Source organism: Eriocheir sinensis, unplaced genomic scaffold (assembly GCF_024679095.1).
Source record: "Eriocheir sinensis breed Jianghai 21 unplaced genomic scaffold, ASM2467909v1 Scaffold138, whole genome shotgun sequence".
Lineage (NCBI taxonomy): Eukaryota > Metazoa > Arthropoda > Malacostraca > Decapoda > Varunidae > Eriocheir > Eriocheir sinensis.
The window spans coordinates 623995-645171 of NW_026110717.1; the positions used below are offsets into that span (position 1 = coordinate 623995).

Consider the following 21177-nt stretch of genomic DNA (forward strand, 5'->3'; position numbering starts at 1 on the left):
GACATTGAACTCCATCTGCCACTTTCCTGCCCATTCACGCAATCTGTCTAGTTCATCCTGGAGAATACTAGCGACCCGATCCGACTCAATTACTCTGCAATCTCTGTATCATCAGCATTTTAGCATATATTGCCAACATTAACTAGTGTTAGTAGTAGTAGTTGTAGTAGGAAATACATTATATTCAGTGATGTTTGATAAATATTTTTGTTCATTTATTTATATCATGATTATGTACGTATAGGCTTCAGACAGGAAATGAACAAATTAAAGAGACAGTGTAAATTTTGATCGGAAAATATATATGCAAAATCTTACAAGCTATTTTCATTTTCTGAACAGACATAACTTATTATTAGAGAAACTACAATAAAGATCTCAAAATGTACACCACTGGGACCAACCACCACACCAAGATAAGACGGCGCCACTATAAAACACTTGCCTGCATCATGACGGGCTAGGGCCGACTACCATCCAGGTCTCTCAAGAAAGCCTAAAAGCACTATAGGCTGGGAAAAAAAAAACTTGGCTATCTGTGTATAAATCAACCCAACTGAGCTACTGAAGTCACCAAGCCAAGGGCCACTTATGCAGCACTATACCTGACACCTGGCTACTGTGGATATGAAGGAAAAGTGACCTCGCTCACACTCGTGGTAGTTGGAAACGCTTTTAATCGCTTTTAGTCAACCCATAATGCCACCTGTAGTATATATTTACATTAGAAAAACTGCAATAATAGTGAAAAATCTTGTCATGTAGATTACTGAATTTTCAATGTGTTATTGCAGTTCCTCTAATATATATAGCACCGCATGTGCTACTGTGGGTTAAATAAAAGCATTTCCAGCCACCATGAGCGTGGGCGAAGTCACCTTTCCTGCATATCCACAGTGGGGGCGAGGATGTCAGATACAGTGCCAGAGAAGTGTCCTCTGGGATCATCTTTTTCTGGGGTGTTTTATGGGGCTGGTTAGGCTGTGGGACCACTGCCTCCTGAGCCCCATCGGTGGGAAATGTTAGCGGATGTTGTTATTCTGTCGATGTGTCACCAGGGGAGGGGTTAGATCCTGTTGAGTTGCCAGGACATCTGTAGGAAGGTCTGCATAGACTTGAGGGCTTGGAAGGCAGTGTTGGGGCTGAGGGTGTCGCTGCCCAGCAGGCCTTCTATGTAAAGTTGGCCTGTGGATGTTGAGTCTGGTTAGGGATGCTTAATTTGAGGTTGGTGTGGAGGGAGTGGAATCTTGGGCAGTGGAGCAGGAAATGTTCTGGTGTGTTAGGCTGTGTGAGGCACCATGGGCAGTGTAGGTCTTGGACTAGACGGAGAACTTTTAAATCATCGATGGCTCGGTTGGCTTGCTGCCCTGACTCCTATCCAGAAGCCTGGGTTCCATTGCCAGCACTCAATGGTGTACATTTTGACATCCACAGAAGATATAAAAGAATCTCTCAACAATGGAAGCTCTGTGAGCATTTCCAGTGCCTACATCATCCTCTGCAAGTATGTCTATGTTGATGGGCTCAAGTTCTTCTTCTGGCATGTCAATGGGGAGTTTGTTGAGGATTGCAATATTGTGCAGGATGGCACATGCAGTCACAATTTTTTTTGATGTTGAGAGTGCTGTTCTCATTGGCTTTGAGAGAATAGCAAATCTTTTTTTCCAAATCCCGAACGTTCTCTCGATCAGGTTCCTTGTTTTGATGTGAGAGGCATTGTAATGCCTTTCCTTAACAGTACGAGGAATTCGAATGGGAGTTAAAAGGTAGCTTTTACAGGCATAGCCCGAATCCCCCAACAAGTATCCTCTGTACTGCCCTCCCTCCAGAGTAGCACACGAAACAGACTCACTGAAGATGCGGGCATCATGTGCACTACCTTGCCAGTTCACGACCAGATTTGTGAAGAGCATGGATGAGTTGCAGACCCCCATTATATTCAATGAAAAAAAGCCTTTCCTGCAGCGGTAAAGTTCTGCATCTCCTCCACCTGGACTGATGATTGGGATGTGTACACCATCTACACATCCAATAACTCCGGGCATGGCAGCTACCTCGGCAAATTGTCGCATGACATCCTGTTCTTCAGCAGGACTGGGGAACTTTATGTAGTCCCCTGCTAGCTGGCAGATTGCACTGGTCACAGTCTTGACACAGGTAGATACACTGGGCTGCGACATGTCACAGCAGTCCCCCATGTCAAGCTGGAGGCTCCCAGTGGCATAGTAGCGGAGGGTTACCAGCAGCTGAAGACGTGGCGGGATTGGAAGCCCTGTAAGAAAGAAATATTTATCAGAATATATATACGTGTATATATATATATATATATATATATATATATATATATATATATATATATATATATATATATATATATATATATATATATATATATATATATATATATATATATATATATACACACACACACACACCATAGAACGGGGCTATTGCGACCACCTGGGGCAACTGAGACCAGCTAAGGAAATCTCTTTTAAAAATTAAACAAAAAAAAAAAAAAAATAATAGGTAGGACTGTTTTGTTAACTTCTGTTTTGTAGACGTTCAAGTACATAAGATCTGAAAATGTAAACCACATCTTTTCACTCATTCCACAAGTACCCCTCATTCCTATTCATTTGTGTATGTATATTCGAGGAATGTGACCCAGTAATGCTAAGGTGTGCTGTACACAAGCCGTGTCCCTCAGCCAAGTCCAATTTCTGTGATCTGTAGCCAGGCATCCCATGTAAGTATACAGCCAATGTGGAGGTGATCAATGTTAATGTTTACTTTGTATTGATCTTTATATAACATGGGGTAGTTGAGACCACCATAATGGGGTACAAGAGACCACAGCTACATAAATGGTACACACTTCTGTTTTGTTTCGGGATGGTGTGTACCTACAAGAGAAAAGAAGGTTCTCCCAGGGCCCAGTATACTCCTGACATCCGGAAACAGGCTGATAATAATATTAATAATAATAATAATGATAATATTAATAATAATAATAATAATGATAATAATAATAATAATAATAATGAAAATAATAATAATAATAATAATAATAATAATAATAATAATAATAATAATAATAATAATAATAATAATAATAATAATAATAATAATAATAATAATAATAATGATAATAATAATAATTATAACAATAATAATAAATAATAGTAATAATAATAATAATAATAATAATAATAATGATAATAATAAATTAATTAATAATAATGAAAATAATAACAATAATTATAACAATAAATAATAATAATAATAATTATAATAATAATAATAAATTAATTAATAATAATGAAAATAATAATAATTATAAAAAAATATAATAATAATAATAAAAAAATAATTAATAATAATGAAAATAATAATAATTATAATTATAATAACAATAAATAATAATAATAATAATAATAATAATAATAATAATAATAATAATAATAATAATAATAATAATAATAATAATAATAACAACAATAGCAATAATAATAATTCCTGATGACTGCACCTCCATGGTGATGTGGTTATCGTGCCAAGCTACAAATCCGCAGGTCTAGGTTCAAATCCCAGTCGGTATGCACCTCACCCAACTGTTCATTCTCCCTCTTGTGCCTGTCAAATTAATGGGTACCTGTGGAAACCTGTGGTAACCCAGATGTTACACCTGCCCTCTCTTTTGGGGTAATGGGTTCATATCCACCACAGGCTATAGTGCTAATGTGACAGAGGTCAGCACTCAGGCCATGTGCAACTATAGTATGTGCCCCTACCTTCACCTTACTTTCACTGAGAATGTGGATGACTGCCTTATCCTACTTTTCAACCAATCAATAACCAAGCCCATAATTTTTGCAGATTTTTGCAGGGGTCTAGAAGGCATCATAGTTTCATGAGGTGGGCGGGGGAAGAGGGTAGCGATCGAAGCAAGGATGTGCAGGTGAGGGAATATTTTGTAAATAGGCACTTTTAGGGGCATTTTAAGGCTGATTGAAAAACATTGGAGGGGCTGTAGCCCCCTAGCTCCCCCCCACAGAAATTATGGCTGACAACAGAAACTCATGTTAGAAAAGTGTGTCAAAAGATATGTTGAACTGAATTGTTTGCTTTGACCTAAACTCTATCGCTAGGAAATATGAAATAAACATTTATTCCTTAAGAATGATAATTTGACAAAAAAATCATAGACATATTTGTAGACATATTTTTACATAGCTGAGAATAACTAGGGTATGGATCTGTGACTTTGGCACCTCGTATAATTTGAAAACTATCAGGGCTGTCCCTGTTTATGGTTGTGGTTCGTTGGCAGATCTAAAGGGGGACCCAGGGGCCGCCCCCCCATGGTCCTGAGCGAATACTGGAAACTAGCTCAGAAGTGCGCTGCGGCTATAACAACAAAACTCGCAGGACATTCCAAATTGTGTGGTAGGCAATTTCATCGGACTTTTCAACAATCGGGCCTCCGGCAAACTTTTTTCCTGAATCGGCTCCTGTTGCAGTTAAGCATCAGTACATTAATCTTGCTAGCCACAGCTTGATCAGGTCTGATTAAAGTACCTGTAAAGAATGGCATTTTTATATTTTCAGACCTATGATATTTTAAGCTTACCTCTTTTCCTGGTAGAATCTGGCAATAGGTGCTGGATTTTTGATAAGAGATCCAGGGTGACTTGCTTGGAGAGCCGAAAGCGTTGAGTGAACTCCTCTTCCGAGTACATTTCAAAGGGATCCCTACGGCTCCTGAACAAACGGGTTCTCCTCCTGATGGCCAGGTCTTCCCATTGTCCCACGTGAGCCACTCTACGTAGCAAGTGTCTGTAGGCTGCCATTGCTGCTTTTTCTGTAATAAAAATTATATTTAATCTTTTGTGTCATCACCCTCATCAAGGATTATTTTCATTTGAATTGGAACTTAAGCATCAAGGTCTGTCTGAATATAAGCTTGAGCTTAGATGGCCAATGTAATTATTCCCCATAATGGTGTGAAATATTAATATTGGCCATGCTGGGGTGGGCAGGCTCAGTAATGAAGGCTGCTTCCTTGACCTATTTCATAGCATTCACAATTCATACTTATTGAGGTTTACTGGCGTCAGGCTCACTGTAGTATTACCAAAGTTAAGGAAAAGGTTGGGGCACACGCAATAGCTGCGCTGCGCGTGGGTTCTCCGTTGCATGAACACGTGAGCCTGTGGTAGGAGAGCCCAACACCCCGGGACACAGGGCCAGCGTGACATCCGGGTTACCACAGGTTACCTTCCCAGGTTTCCCCAGGTACCCATTTATCAACCAGCCCGAGAGGGAGGATGAACAGCTGGGTGAGCAGCACGCTGACTCCTCGGGTCATGATTCGGACACGGGGCCGCGTAGTAGTAGTCAGCCACGCTGACCACTAGACCACGGAGACCTCTTAGTATTACCAAGCACGAATAATAAGATCATACATCCTGTCAAGCTCCCTCACCCGGGTGTAATAATACATTTTGTTGGGGCTACGGCATGGCGATGATAGGCGAGCCTCCCGTCAGCCTTCCAGCAAGTTGTAAACACGCCTTATCCCGCCTAACGTATCCTGCCACTTTAAAAACACTAAACAATCATTCACAGCCGGGAAAATACGCTTGGTCTTACCTGTATATGGATGATGAATTGTAGTAATGGCGGCAGCCTTCCTCTCCCGCGTGACGCCAGGCCGGAGGGGGGAGCTTGTTGTCGTCACGACGCTTTATTCTTGTAAAACGCGGAACGGGTACTGTTGTCAGAGAAACACTAGTGTTCTGCCTAATAGGATATTTTTTTCCCGAAAATTTATTTTATAATTTATTGTATTTTTTACATAGTCTAAATTCTGATAACAATTTAAATCACGATTTCGACGAAGACACGGGGGTACCCGTGTCCTCGACACTCGACCATGTTCCAGTATTTTGGCGGGCATTTCAAGTACTCTCAGTAACGACTTGACTTCATGGGAAGTAACTTGTCCTCGACCTTCCGTCTAGCAATACCACCCTTAGTGTCAGGTAGTATTAGTGATATGGTTGGATGCCACAGTCATTAACGAACAGAGCTGGGGCTAAAGACCTCCAAGCTATGGAGCCCTCCATGATTATGTGTCGGGAAAATAAACATGGGTGGAGGTATCATTTATGTAGTAAAAAAAGCAGTAGTAGAAGTAGTAGTAGTAGTAGTAGTAGTAGTAGTAGTAGTAGTAGTAGTAGTAGTAGTAGTAGTAGTAGTAGTAGTAGTAGTAGTAGTAGTAGTAGTAGTAGTAGTAGTAGTAGGTTGAAAGAAAGCTCTGATGAGAAGGAAGGTTAGTAAAGAGTATATATAATATTTTTTATTTATTTATTTATTTTTTTTACGTCGCGGCCTATTGCGCCGGTAGGCTTGTTCCCGGTGGATCCTGATGGTCGGTCCAAGGCTTCTTTCCGGTGGGTCCTGATGGTCGGCCCAGCCCGTTCTGGCGCAGGCGAGTGTTTAAAGTGGCGCCATCTTGCATTGGCTCAAGCTGCCCTCTCGGAGCTCATCTTTGATCCTAGAATCTAGAGTCCAGGTTGATAGGTGGTCTTCTGGACAGCATGTGGGTAGTTTTAAGCCACTCGGCGGCGGCTGAAAAATCCCAGCTTGGTGGCACCGGGCGGGGATTGAACTCGCGTCCTCCTGGACGCGGGGCCGTCTCGCTATCCTTCCAGCCATCGCCTCCCCAAAAGAGTATAATATATGATAAATATAAAAAGAAAGAGTTTAGTAAAGAGTAAAGGTTGTGAAGCGTGAGTTAGTAATCATATGAGTGTCAGAAGGAAAAAAAGAAAAGTAATCTCTCTCTCTCTCTCTCTCTCTCTCTCTCTCTCTCTCCTTTACCTCCCACCGCCGCGTATACCATTCCATATATTACCAAGCATTATCTCATCTCCGTCCTGCTGGCATGCCATTTTTCACACACACACACACACACACACACACACACAGAGAGAGAGAGAGAGAGAGAGAGAGAGAGAGAGAGAGAGAGAGAGAGAGAGGTAAGGGAAACAAGACGAAAAAAATACTCCATTAGGTATATGACTTTACCTTCAACAAAAAATATCAGAAAAAAAAGGAAGTAAGGGACGAAGAGAAGGAACGAAGGAGGGAAATAAGAAAAGAAAATAATATAAAAAGCGAGACAAGAGGGAAGAATAAGAAGAAGAAGAAGAAGAAGAAGAAAAAGAAGAAGAGCAGGAACTAGAAGAAAGAAGGAAGAAATAAAAATAAAAAAGGAAAGGGAAGTGAAGACAGAAACAGATGAAGAAGAGAGAAGAAGAAGAAAAAAAGAAGAGGAGGAGGAGGAACAAGAGGAAGAATAACAGGAGCAGGAACAATAAGAGAAGAAAGAAGAAAGAAAACAAGAGAGAAAGGGGAGGGAAGTGAAGTGAAGACAAAAAAAAGAGATGAAAAAGAAAAAAAGAAGAAGAAAAAGAAGAGGAGGAGGAACAGGAGGAAGAAAAACAAAAGCAGGAACAAAAAGAAATAAGAATGAAAGAAAAATAAAAGAGAAAAAAGAGAAAGGGAAGCGAAGACAGGGACAGAAACAGAAAGAAGGAGGTATAAAGGAAAGAAATGAAAAATAAAAAACAAAAAAAACACTCCATTTTATACGACTTCATATAAAAAAAAGTAAAAAAGGAGAGAAAGAGGAAGTAAGGAGCGAGGGAAGGGACGAGGGAAGGAGTACACGAAGGAGGGAAAAAGCGCATAATTAAACAAAAAAAGGGATTATAGCGAAGAGGGTGAAAGAAAAGGCGAGAAAAAGCCGGAGTGATGGAGATAATTCAGCGCGAGTCACGTAACGCGCCGCGGAGGTAGAAATGAGAGACTGGGAGGAAGAGGAACGGTGACTGGCGAAGAGGAGAAGTGAGAGAAGAGGTGAAGAGGAGAAGAGGAGGAGGCGAAGCTGACGAGGAGGAAAAGGAACGGGGATCGAATGAGGAGGAGGAGGAGGAGGAGGCGAAGAGGTGAAGAAGGAGACGAAGAGGAAGTGACAAGGAAAAGGAGATGGGGAAGAGGTGGCGAAGAGGAAGAGCCGAGGAAGAAGAGGAGGCGAAGAGGAGGAGGCGATGAAGAAGAGGTGGCGAAGAGGAGGCGAGGAAGAAGAGGAGGCGAAGAGGAGGAGGCGAGGAAGAAGAGGTGGCGAAGAGGAGGAGGCGAGGAAGAAGAGGTGGCGAAGAGGAGGAGGCGAGGAAGAAGAGGAGGCGAAGAGGAGGAGGCGAGGAAGAAGAGGTGACGAAGAGGAGGAGGCGACGAAGAAGAGGTGGCGAAGAGGAGGAGGCGAGGAAGAAGAGGAGGCGAAGAGGAGGAGGCGAGGAAGAAGAGGTGGCGAAGAGGAGGAGGCGAGGAAGAAGAGGTGGCGAAGAGGAGGAGGCGAGGAAGAAGAGGAGGCGAAGAGGAGGAGGCGAGGAAGAAGAGGTGGCGAAGAGGAGGAGGCGAGGAAGAAGAGTTGGCGAAGAGGAGGAGGCGAGGAAGAGGAGGTGGCGAAGAGGAGGAGGCGAGGAAGAAGAGGTGGCGAAGAGGAGGAGACGAGGAAGAAGAGGTGGCGAAGAGGAGGAGGCGAGGAAGAAGAGGAGGCGAAGAGGAGGAGGCGAGGAAGAGGAGGTGGCGAAGAGGAGGAGGCGAGGAAGAGGAGGTGGCGAAGAGGAGGAGGCGAGGAAGAAGAGGAGGCGAAGAGGAGGAGGCGAGGAAGAGGAGGTGGCGAAGAGGAGGAGGCGAGGAAGAGGAGGTGACGAAGAGGAGAAGGCAAGGAAGAGGAGTTGGCGAAGAGGAGGACGCGAGGAAGAGGAGGATGCGAGGAAGAGGAGGTGGCGAAGAGGAGGAGGCGAGGAAGAGGAAGTGGCGAAGAGGAGGAGGCGAGGAAGAGGAGGTGGCGAAGAGGAGGAGGCGAGGAAGAGGAGGTGGCGAAGAGGAGAAGGCAAGGAAGAGGAGTTGGCGAAGAGGAGGACGCGAGGAAGAGGAGATGGCGATGAGGAGGAGGCGAGGAAGAGGAGGTGGCGAAGAGGAGGAGGCGAGGAAGAGGAGGTGGCGAAGAGGAGGAGGCGAGGAAGAAGAGGTGGCGAAGAGGAGGAGGCGAGGAAGAAGAGGTGGCAAAGAGGAGGAGGAGGCGAAGAGAAGGAGGAGGAGGAGGCAAAAGAGAGGTGGACGGTCATGGTCAGGGGGAGACAGTGGATGAGTGGTCAGTTTGCAGCCGCGGTGTTATGGAGGACCCACGTTCGACTCCTGCCCACCGCCACAAGCTGACGACCCACATCCACCAGCCACCTCTCTTTTGACTCTTCCTCTCCTTTGCCTCCTCCTCCTCCTCTTCACCACCTCTTCTTCCTCGCCTCCTCCTCTTCCCAATCTCCTTTTCTTTGCCAATTCCTCTTCCTCTCCTTCACCTCTTCGCCTCCTCCTCCTCCTCCGCCTCTTCGTCCGATCCCTGAAGACCACCTGTCAACCCTTTGTCTCTTCCTCTTCTTTGCCTCCTCCTCCTCTTCGCAGCCTCCTCTTCATCACCTCTTCTTCCTCGCCTCCTCCTCTTCCCAATCTCCTTTTCTTTGCCAATTCCTCTTCCTCTTCTTCACCTCTTCGCCTCCTCCTCCTCCGCCTCTCCGTCCAATCCCTGAAGACCACCTGTTAACTCGGACTCAGGCGAAACTCTAAGAGGATCAAGATGAGCTCCGGGGGGCTGCATGGGCCAGGCAGGAATGGCGCCACTATAAAACACACAGACGAGGGAAAAAAGGGAATGAAAACTTACGAAGACGGCCAGGAGGAAAAGGATTGAATACAAAAACGTCAAGAAATAGAAACGTAAGGGATGATAAAAAAAAGACAAAAACTGAAGGAAAGAGGCGAAGAAGAATATACGGAGAGGATAATGGCCAAGAGGAAAGAGAGAGACACTAAAAACGACGTCAGAGGAAAATGGAGAGAGTAGAGCGTCAAGAAAGAGAAGACTAATGGATAAGAAAAATAATACAGGAAAATGGGAAAGAAATAGTCTCTGAAAATTGATGATGCTGAGGACGGTCATGAAGATAAAGAGAGAGAGAGAGAGAGAGAGAGAGAGAGAGAGAGAGAGAGAGAGAGAGAGAGAGAGAGAGAGAGAGAGAGAGAGAGAGAGAGAGAGAGAGAGAGAGAGAGAGAGAGAGAGAGAGAGAGAGAGAGAGAGAGAGAGAGAGAGAGAGAGAGAGAGAGAGAGAGAGTTAAAAAGTTAGCGTAGAGAAGACTAAAGACAGAAAAGTAACATGATAATACACGAGATGGAGAGGATAATACGTATGAGGGAAGGGAGGAAGAAAGACAAAAAGCAAAGCAAAAAAAGAAGATTAAAGAGAGGACAGAATAGTTAGCTTGGAGAAGACTGAAGAAAGAATAATAATAATAAGATGAAGAACGTAATAGACGGAGGATAAGAGGAAGGAAACAAGGAAGGAAGGAGAAAACAAGAGTACGACAAAAAGAAGATCAAACATGAAATACGAAAGGCTGAAATGACGACGACGAAAAAAAAAAAAAATTGAAAATGCCGGAAAATTTAAAACGACACCAGAACTACTGAAAAATGACGACGCCGAAAAAAATGAAATAAAAATGCCGGAAAATTTAAAACGACACCAAAACAACTGAAAAATGACGACGCCGAAAAAATTAAATGAAAATGCCGGAAAATTTAAAACGACACCAAAACTATTGAAAAATGACGAAGCCGAATAAATGAAATGAAAATGCCGGAAAATTTAAAACGACACCAAAACTACTAAAAAAATGACGACGCTGAAAAACTGAGATGAAAATGCCAGAAACTTAATTGGAGACGCAGATGAACTGATTTACAGGCCCCTAAAAAACTGAAAATGAGGATATGAAAAAAAAAGAATGCAGTAAAAATCGAAATGACGACGCCGATAAAAACACTGCCAAGTTCGTTTCAGCGCCGCCTCGACACCCACAAGTTGCAGTCCAGTACAATCAATCAATCGCATACGCCGCGGTGTGCGTTGCGTCGCCCACCCTCCAACGCCAAACCCCGCCGAGCAAGTCTCCATGCAGGCGCCCTTCCCGTCCTAAGTACCCCACGGTAGAATCTGTCGACTTGCTGACGCCACGAGCTTTGTGGGCGTCCCCCTGGCCTCCTCCACTCAGGGTTATCTCTTTTTCGTGAAGGCCTGGACAAAAATGGCGCTGCCTTCCAACACTTGTACACTCTATTCCCAGCTCTGAGCTCTGCTAAGCTCAAGGAGGGCATTTCCGTCGGACCTCAGATCCGAAACAACTCGGTGAGCGGCTTCTGGGCAGCGTGCCACATGCCCACATAGCCGGAGATGGTGTTCACATACTATGTAGGTAACAGACCACCAATTACTCTTACGGAGTATTCGCTGGTTTGATAAGCCATTCCATCGACATCTCACGATTTAGTGCAGCGCAGGCATCTTAAAACACCCTCAGCAGCAGCCCTAAACAAGTGATCTGAAGCAACAGTCTTCAGCGTACCGCACAGCACATCGAGCCCCCTACCCATCCTGTCTGGGTTGTGCTCCCTCCCCTTCCTTCCTGCTGTCCCCCTTTCCTGCCCTTCCCTTCCTTTGCCTTGCTTTGCCTTGCCTTGCCTCTCATTCCCTTTCCTTTCCCTTGCCTTTCCCTTCCCTTTCCCTTCTCTTGCCTTGCCTTGCTTTGTCTTGCCTGCCTTCCTTGCCTTGCCTTGCCTTGCCTTTCATTCCCTTTCCTTTCCCTTGCCTTTCCCTTCTCTTGCCTTGCCTTGCTTTGTCTTGCCTGCCTTCCTTGCCTTGCCTTGCCTTGCCTTTCATTCCCTTTCCTTTCCCTTGCCTTTCCCTTCCCTTTCCCTTCTCTTGCCTTCCCTTGCCTTGCCTTGCCTTGCCTTGCCTTGCTTTGCCTTGCCTTGCCTTCCTTAATGTCTGAATCATCCTTTTCCTATCTGCTTTCTCTTCCCTTTTCTGTCTGCTCTCCCTTCCCTTGCCTTGCCTTGCCTTGCCTTGCCTTCCTTAATGTCTGAATCATCCTTTTCCTCTGCTTTCTCTTCCCTTCTCTGTCTGCTCTCCCTTCCCTTCCTTTCCCTTCCTTTCGCTTCCCTTGCCTTGCCTTGCCTTGCCTTGCCTTGCCTGCCTTGCCTTCCTTTCCTTCCCTTGCCTTCCTTAATGTCTGAATCATCCTTTTCCTATCTGCTTTCTCTTACCTTTTCTGTCTGCTCTCCCTTCCCTTCGCTTCCCTTCCCTTGCATTCCCTTGCCTTGCCTTGCCTTGCCTTGCCTTGCCTGCCTTGCCTTCCTTTCCTTCCCTTACCTTCCTTAATGTCTGAATCATCCTTTTCCTATCTACTTTATCTTCCCTTTTCTGTCTGCTCTCCCTTCCCTTCGCTTCCCTACCATTGCATTCCCTTGCCTTGCCTTGCCTTGCCTTGCCTGCCTTGAATTCCTTTCCTTCCCTTACCTTCCTAAATGCCTGAATCATCCTTTTCCTATCTACTTTATCTTCCCTGTTCTGTCTGCTCTCCCTTCCCTTCGCTTCCCTTCCTGTCTGGTACGTGTTCCCATCCCTCTATCTCTGCCCTAACCTTTATCTTCTCTACCCTTTCCTTCCTGTCCTTCCCTTTCTCTCTGCTCTCCCGCTCTCCCTTTCCCTTTCCTTCCCTTCCCTTTCCTTCCTGTCCTTCCCTTTCTCGCTGCTCTCCCGCTCCCTTTCCCTTTCTTTCCCTTCCCTTTCCTTCCTGTCCTTCCCTTTCTCTCTGCTCTCCCGCTCTCCCTTTCCCTTTCCTTCCCTTCCCTTTCCTTCCTGTCCTTCCCTTTCTCTCTGCTCTCCCGCTCTCCCTTTCCCTTTCCTTCCCTTCCCTTTCCTTCCTGTCCTTCCATCTCTCTCTGCTCTCACTCTCTCCCATTCCCTTTCTTTCCCTTCACTTTCCTTCCTGTCCGTCCCTTTCTCTCTGCTCTCCCGCTCTCCCTTTCCCTTTCCTTCCCTTCCCTTTCCTTCCTGTCCTTCCCTTTCTCTCTGCTCTCCCGCTCTCCCTTTCCCTTTCCTTCCCTTCCCTTTCCTTCCTGTCCTTCCCTTTCTCTCTGCTCTCCCGCTCTCCCTTTCTCTTTCCTTCCCTTCCCTTTCCTTCCTGTCCTTCCATCTCTCTCTGCTCTCCCGCTCTCCCTTTCTCTTTCCTTCCCTTCCCTTTCCTTCCTGTCCTTCCATCTCTCTCTGCTCTCACTCTCTCCCCTTCCCTTTCTTTCCCTTCTCTTTCCTTCCCGTCTGCTTCATGCTTCCTTCCCTCTCTCTCTCCTTCTGTACTCTCCCTCCCCCTCCCTTCCCTCCTAGACCCACACCGCCTCCCTCTCCCCTCTCATCACAGCCCCCGGAACACTTAGCGTAATTTGCACCTCCCCGGCATAAGATCAGAGCCGGGCGTCCCCCCAAGAGTCTCCGGGACGCTACAGCTTAAACAGTCACACGCTTAGGGAATACAGGCAGCGACTCGAGGGGCGGACACAAAGAATGCAGGAGATGGGCGGCTGGCCGTAGTGTTTTCTATATACTTCCTGAAGACCTTAAGTTTGAAAGGGTTTTATAGCTTTAACACTCACCTATCTTATGTCCTTTACCTCTCTCCCTCGCCCTCTCCCCTCCTCTCTCCCTCTCTCTGTATATGAACGTGTTGTTGTTCCCTTATTTCCTAAAGACCTTAAGTTTGGTAGCGTTGTATAGCTTCAACACTCTCGTCTCTTTTACGTCTTCTCTCTCTCTCTCGGTATCGTCTTTGTAGTTATCGTTTCCGCTTCTCTGCTATTTTTCTTTCCTTTCCGGTTGGTTCTATATTCTCTTTTCCTTTTGTCTCCTCTTCTCACTCTCCCACTCCTTTCCCTCCCTCTCTCTCCCACTCCTTCTTTCTCTCTCTCTCCCCTCCCTCTCTCTCCCTCTCTCTCTCTCCAGAATTATGGCACCGTCGGGAACAAGCTGGAGCCCACGGCCAGTCAATGACGCGACAGACCAATCAGATTACGACGGGGCCGATCCCTCCAAAGCATCGCCGCGCCCGGGCCTCGACGCTTGGCACGCCAGAATTTCGCTGACCAATCGTACTCACTGACACCTCACCTCCGTCACTTTACTTCCTCCCCTGTCCCGCCCGCATATTCCCTGCCTCTCTATGGGTATGTGGTCGCTGGGTAAAGGTTGTAGCTCTGAAATTAGCCAAGGGTGTTCTGAAAAATACTCTCCTTGTAAATCCCACTCAAAATCACTATCAATAACTCTTATCTATCCTTACCTAGCCTGACCTTACTAAAAATTACCTTACCTAACCTTACCTTATCTAGCTTTACCTAATGCAACCTAAACTCACCAAACCTAACAAATTTAACGCAACCTTACCTAGCCTAGCCTATCGTTACCTAACCATTCCTAACATTACCTAACTTTATCTAACGTAACCATACCTAACCTTACCCAGCCAAACCTAACCTAACCTAACCTAACCTAACCTTACCTAACTTAACCAAACCTTACATAACCTAACCAAACCTTTCCTAACCTAACCTAACCCCGCCTCACCTCAACCAACCTGGCCTGTTCCAGAGTCGGCGCCACAATAAAGATAGGGAGTACGCGTCCCCCTTTCTTCCCCCCCCCCTCCCCCCCCCGCCCTCATCAGCGCCGCTAGTCAAGAGTGCTCCGCGGCGAGACGCGTCCCCGTTACCGCCGCTGTATCAGTGCTTGTTCTTTGTGCGTGGTGATCCTGGTAATCGCCGCGTTACATGATGATGAAGCGATAAGCGTGAGGGGCGCGCCAAGAGCCGGTTATGTTGATGGTGGCGCGAATATGGAGCCACTTAGGAGTGACTGAGACGCTCACGAGGGGATAATGGCCGCGTCCGCAGTACTGGCCTGCTGCTGCCCTGCTAAGTACCTCCTTCACTACTCGTTAGCGTCCCGCTGCACCAGAGAGGGAAAAGGCGCTAAAAATGTAAATAAATGGACCCTTGTTGTGTTTTTATTCGTGTTCGGTATTGGCGCCGCGTAGTGGTGATGTGCTCATTTGTATTCATGAGGCCGCGAGGCGCCTCCGCGGAGACGCCCCGGAGGGCGACACAACTTGCCTTGTGCCGCGTTGACGAGGCAGCAGCCGCGCCGCCGCCCCTGTGGAGGAGTGGTGGCACCTTACCTGCAACAAGCACAGAACACACCACCGTTAATGGGGTTTTCATCACCAACACTGCTGCAGCAGCCGTGGCTACTGCTGCTACTTGTATAAGAAAAAATCAACAACATAAATAATAGTAATGATAATTATAATTATATCAACCTATTACAGTTACTATATTTATTATCATTATGATAATAAATATAATAACTATAATAATTACTATAATAACTATAATAATACTTATTCTACTCATTACAATTGGTAACAGTAATCAAGGCGGGAACAATTATGTGTATGTACTTGTAATCATACATGCCGGAAACCGTGTGTTTGTGTTGTACTGAGTCTGGACGTGAAGGTTGTGGTGTTGAGTTCATTCAGTATTCGCGGCCGTGTTTGCCTCAAGCATAACACAATACAGTGTCACTAGAGTTTATCGCCCCACGTCTGGCAATATCTATAACTTAATTAAATTTCAGCACAACAATCTGTTTTTGAGGCGGGGAGGAGAATGTCGCCGTGCTAAAGGGAAACTTTGCACTGAGGCTCTGGTGGGTCTGGCCGGCACTGTGGTGTTCGCTTGAGGGCCGGTGATGTGAGGCAGCGGTCTGTCAGTGGGCAGTGTCCTTGCCGTCTCGATATTGAGAAGGCCTGACAGCTCAAAGTATGAGTCATCCAAGTTAGGCCGAGAGTGTCCCGCGCTCTCCAACTAAAATGTTATTTTATTGTGTTTTAATGCGTATCTTTGTGGAAGATATATTTTTTCTGTGATAAATAAAGGTTTTCCAACATTAATATATTATAAACATCATCAAATTAGACATAAAAAAGAGGAAATAAATAAGATATAGTATAAGAAGAGGGAGAAATATTCACATAAAAAGTCATATAAATACATTGACAGTCGTAACAGAGTAGACACCTATTAGATTGATTTGTCACCGTTTCTAAACATCTCTTTGACATTCATAACGCTGTCGTTATATTTACTATTATTCAACAAACCGATCCTCCATCCCTATACTAGACAACTCAGTCACCTGGTATCTGGCAACTACGACTGCTCCAACCCCGTAATTGTGGAAACTATTAACAAAAGTGCATAGAAAAGCAAAGTCAGGGGAAGAAAAGAACAGAAAAACACCTAGGTTCAGGGTGAAATGTATAAGTGTGCACTGTGAAGTGACTAGTGCATGGTGGGAAGTATAGAAGTGTTGAGAAGGAGGTTTTAAGAAGTGCTACAAAGCTTTAAAGGTCAAAAGAAGAAGAAGAAGAAGAATGAACAAATGCGTGAGCAAATGCGTGAATTATTGAAAATAAGTGACTTTATTGAAGTTAGGAAAGTTACATAATACTGAAAAGGAACGTGTGTGAATAAGAAGAAAAGGGGAACGAGAGGAGGACCTAAGAAGCGATACAAAGCGTTACAGGTCGAAAGAAGAAGAAGAAGAAGACATTGCCAGATAGCGGTGACTGGTTGCCTAGTATAGGGATGGAGGATCGGCTTGTTGAATATAGTAATTGTAACGACAGCGTTATGAATGTCAAAGAGATATTTAAAAACGGTGACAATTCAAAATAATAGGAGTCTACTCTGTTACGACTGTAAATGTATTTATATGATTTTTTTATGTGATTATTTCTCCCTCTCCTTATACTATATCTTATTTATTTCCTCTTTTTTATGTCTAATTTGATGATGTTTATAAAATATTAATGTTGGAAAACCTTTATTTATCACAGAAAAAATATAATTAACACAAATATATACATTAAAACGCACAGAAAATTACATTTTAGTTGGGGAGCGCGGAAAAAAAGTTGGAAAGTTTCGTTTAGTCGGCGCAACATCTGTGGTCATATGCCGGAGAGAGACAGAAGGGGAAGGAATTATAGGAGAAGGGAACAGATCCCAGGAGACGGGACACACTCGATCTTACTTGGATGACTCATCGCCAAAGAATCCAGTAAGCTGTCAGGCCTTCTCAATATCGAGACGGCAATGGCAGTGTCAGTGGCCGTGTGTACAAATCATTGCTGGCAGCTTGCACAAATGATCTCGCCATAGAGGTACTTGAAATGACGCAAACAGTGGCACAGTAACATGTAACATTAGTAGTAGTCGAATTGTTGTTGTTGATGTCGTTGTTGATACAAGAGAGTAAATTGATACATGATATGATACATGATAAGCCTCAGCAACGATGAGAAGGGGCACGAGACAGGAACCGGCAGGACGAGACGCGGGAATGAACCTCCGAGCACACACACACACACACACACACACACACACACACACCACTGGACACAAACAGACAGGCGGGAGGCTGCAGCTCAGGCCCAACGATCACCGCTCCTGCGACGCCCCAGTGGGATCCCCGCCTAACAAGACCGGGGACTCCGCTCACCTTCCTGCATTAGTAACGACCCCCCGGCCGCCCCCGCCCTCGCCGCCTTCCAGCCATCCAGCCAGCCCTACAGCGTCTCCACTTTTAACTACCTTTAAACTAATCTTTAACAATCTTCTTACTAATCTTTAACTAACCTTCTGACAAGCCCCCTCTCGCCAACCTCCCTCCCAGCCCTTAGATCAGGACGTTCCTCTCTTCTCGCCGACGCTTATTTACAGGGAGAGCCTTAACTAGTCCTGCCATTCCCGCCCTCCCAGCCAGCCCATAAAGCTTGTGTCTCCTCCTATTGCCGAGGCGCATATCCAGGAGAGGGAAGTGGCCGTCACGCCCTCCTTCAGACGCGCGGTGCTGATAATGCTGGTTACCGCCGCGCCTAAGTGTGTGTCCTCGGCATACACGCACATGTGAACGTCGTACAGGTTGAGTCATGTATTAATCAGGTCCAGCGAGGGTGTTCAAGCACGGTCTCTCTCTCTCTCTCTCTCTCTCTCTCTCTCTCTCTCTCTCTCTCTCTCTCTCTCTCTCTCTCTCTCTCTCTCTATATATATATATATATATATATATATATATATATATATATATATATATATATATATATATATATATATATATATATATATTTATCTGTGTTTATCAATCAGTATATCTATCTATTTAACTATCTACTTTCATATCTACGTGTCTGTCTATTCTTAACTGTTACCCCCCCCTCCTCTCTCTCTCTCTCTCTCTCTCTCTCTCTCTCTCTCTCTCTCTCTCTCTCTCTCTCTCACACACACACACACACACACACATAAAACACACACACACACACACACACACACACACACACACACACACACACACACACACACACACACACACACACACACACACCACAAAGTCTGGTCGGGTCGCGCCGTAAAACGTTCTCCAGTACATCTTTACGCCGTGTCTTACAGCCGCTCTATTGGCTCCTCAAAAGACTATCGCCTCACACGTTCTCTTCATGGTGAAACTCGACTGTCACTCCCCTCCCAGCCCCCTCTTGTGGTCCTCTTTCCAGCCCTCCGTTGTTCTGTCCCACCGAGGTCCCAAAACCCGACTGTCATTCCCCATCCCAGCCCCCTCTTGTCCTGTCCCACCGAGGTCCCAAAACCCGACTGTCATTCCCCCTCCCAGTCCCCTCTTGTCCTGTCCCACCGAAGTCCCAAAACTCGTCTGTCATTCCCCCTCCCAGCCCCCTCTTGTCCTGTCCCACCGAGGTCCCAAAACTCGTTTGTCATTCCCCCTCCCAGCCCCCTCTTGTCCTGTCCCACCGAGGTCCCAAAACCCGACTGTCATTCCCCCTCCCAGCCCCCTCTTGTCCTGTCCCACCGAGGACCCAAAACCCGACTGTCATTCCCCCTCCCAGCCCCTTCTTGTCCTGTCCCACCGAGGTCCCAAAACCCGACTGTCTTTCCCCCTCCCAGCCCCCTCTTGTCCTGTCCCACCGAGGTCCTCTTTCCAGCCCTCCGTTGCCCCAAACCTCGTGGAATTCAGTCGATACTTGTGTATACTGTAAATCATTTCAAGTCACCGAGACAATCACAAAATCTACTTCATGTTTCTCCCACGGTGTTTGATCTCCCGGTTTTGCCATGCATTTTCTCGTCTCCTCTAATAGTAACAAAAATAAAAAGTCTGTCTGCGGATTAAAGATAAACATTGTTAATCCCAAGCGAAATTCCTTCTCCCAGCACCCCCCCCGTTGTCCAGCCAATACTCTCTGTTCGGCCCAAAGACAAGCTACTAAAGCCAATGGTCCTTCTTTCTCGCAGTACCCCGTTGTCTCGTCCCGCTAAGGTGCCAATACTCTATCTGCGGCCTGAAGACACATGTTGCTATACCCACCTGTCCCTCCTCCTCGCAGCACCCCGTAGTATACCCTCAGTGCCAATATTCTCAGACGCTTTCGGCTCTCACAAATAATACTTTCAAAGGCCAAGAAGATAAGTCAAGCTGTCATGGCGCAGAAGCTTTGTCAAACCACAGCTAGACTCATAAAACTACCCATGGAAACACCCACAGCCTCCACGAGAGCCTTATCAAATGTGGGTGTGTGAGCCCCGAAATGTCTGAGAGTATGGGCCCAGCTGGTCTGTCTGCGGGCCAAAGACACGCGTTGTTTATTGCCGCGGTAAAAGTCTCATTCCTGTCGAAACACACACAGTAACAAGGTCAACCCCTGGTGCCTCGTCCCCGCCAGGCCACAGCACACACGCACCAACACGCCCTGACAAAATGTTGAAAAAAGTCCTCGACGGAGTAAAAACAAGATAATCTTGTCACAGAGCCGCGTGAGGTGGACGAGCGGCGCGCATCTCGAGGGAGCCGAGCAGAAAAGCAGGGCAGAATGTTTACAAAGTGGCACCCTTGGGACTATACCCTCCCTCCTCCCTCTCATCCCCTCCCTCCCTTCCTCCTTCCTTCCCTCCATCCCTCAACCCTCTCTCCCTCCTTTCCCTGCCTCATTTAGCCTCTCGTTCTGCCGCTTGTCCCTTTAACTCGGTTATAAAGAAATATAACAAACTAAAAGTCAAACTATTCGATTTTCTTATTAAAGCAGTGTTACTTAGACAACGTAAAAAGGGTATAACAAAACCACTTATTGGATATGTATAAGATAAAACGTGTGAACAAAACGAGAGAGAGAGAGAGAGAGAGAGAGAGAGAGAGAGAGAGAGAATTTCTTTTAATAATTCCTTAAATTTTAACATCAGTAATTTAAGTTGGATAACCTCATGTCTAGCTTCCGTCCCTTCCTTCCTTCCTTCCTCCCTTCACTGCTCTGGTTCCTCCTCTCACCATCCCTTCCTCCCTTTGCTTGCACATTTTCCTTCCCTCTCAGCGACTCTTCTCTCCTCCTCCTCCTCCTCCTGCTCCTCGCCGGACTCCTGCTCGGTGGCGTGGAACAGCTCGCCGCTTTAGGGTCGTGCTCGCGTGATTGAATTTCACTGAACAGACACGGAGAGTAAGTGCGTATGTCTGGTGTTATGCGTCCCCTGGGTTCCCTTCCTCTGGTGGTCGTGTGTGTGATGACAGATGTTCTTCGTCTCTGGATCCTTCATCATACCTAGGATAAGTAGACGTAGGAGCATCTCTCACTATAAGAAAATATAAGTACGTCTGTCTGGTGTCATGCGTCCCCTGGGTTCCTTCCTCTGGTGGTTGTGTGTGTGATGACAGGTGTTCTTCGTCTCTGGATCCTTTATCAATCCTAGGATAAGTAGACGTAGGAGCATCTCTCACTATAAGAAGAATAAGTACGTCTGTCTGGTGTTAGGCGACCGCTGGGTTCCCTTCCTCTGGTGTGTGTGCTGACAGGTGACAGATGTTCTTCGTGGCTGGATACTCCATTTTATACTCGCTCTAATTTCACTGCACAGACACACGAGAAAATAGAATAAGTGCGTCTGTCTGGTGTTATGCGTCGGCTGTGTCCCGTCCTCTCCTTGCCTGTGTGTGTGATGACAGATGTTCTTCGTCTCTGGATCCTTCATTTTACACTCGTTGATTTAATTTCACTCTTTGTCCCTGTAACCATTTATTTTCCAGGCCTTAACTT

General features: G+C 45.8%; 1 protein-coding gene across 1 annotated transcript; it reads right to left on the reverse strand.

The window, feature by feature from the left end:
• Positions 1–1101: 1101 nt before the first annotated feature.
• On the reverse strand, positions 1102–4853 carry LOC126989932 (putative nuclease HARBI1). Its single transcript, XM_050848533.1, has 2 exons — positions 4634–4853; positions 1102–2272 (listed from the first exon to the last, which is right to left on the reverse strand). Exons 1-2 carry the CDS (start codon positions 4851–4853, stop codon positions 1407–1409), a joined length of 1086 nt encoding a protein of 361 aa, XP_050704490.1. The 3' UTR covers positions 1102–1406.
• Positions 4854–21177: the final 16324 nt, after the last annotated feature.

Excerpts from the sequence above, each read along its gene's own strand:
- LOC126989932 (XM_050848533.1), bottom strand. The coding sequence starts at position 4,853 with ATGGCAGCCTACAGACACTTGCTACGTAGAGTGGCTCACGTGGGACAA. Across the intron at positions 2,273-4,633 it reads AGATTCTACCAGGAAAAGAG|GGCTTCCAATCCCGCCACGT; the intron begins GTAAGCTTAAAA and ends TCTTTCTTACAG.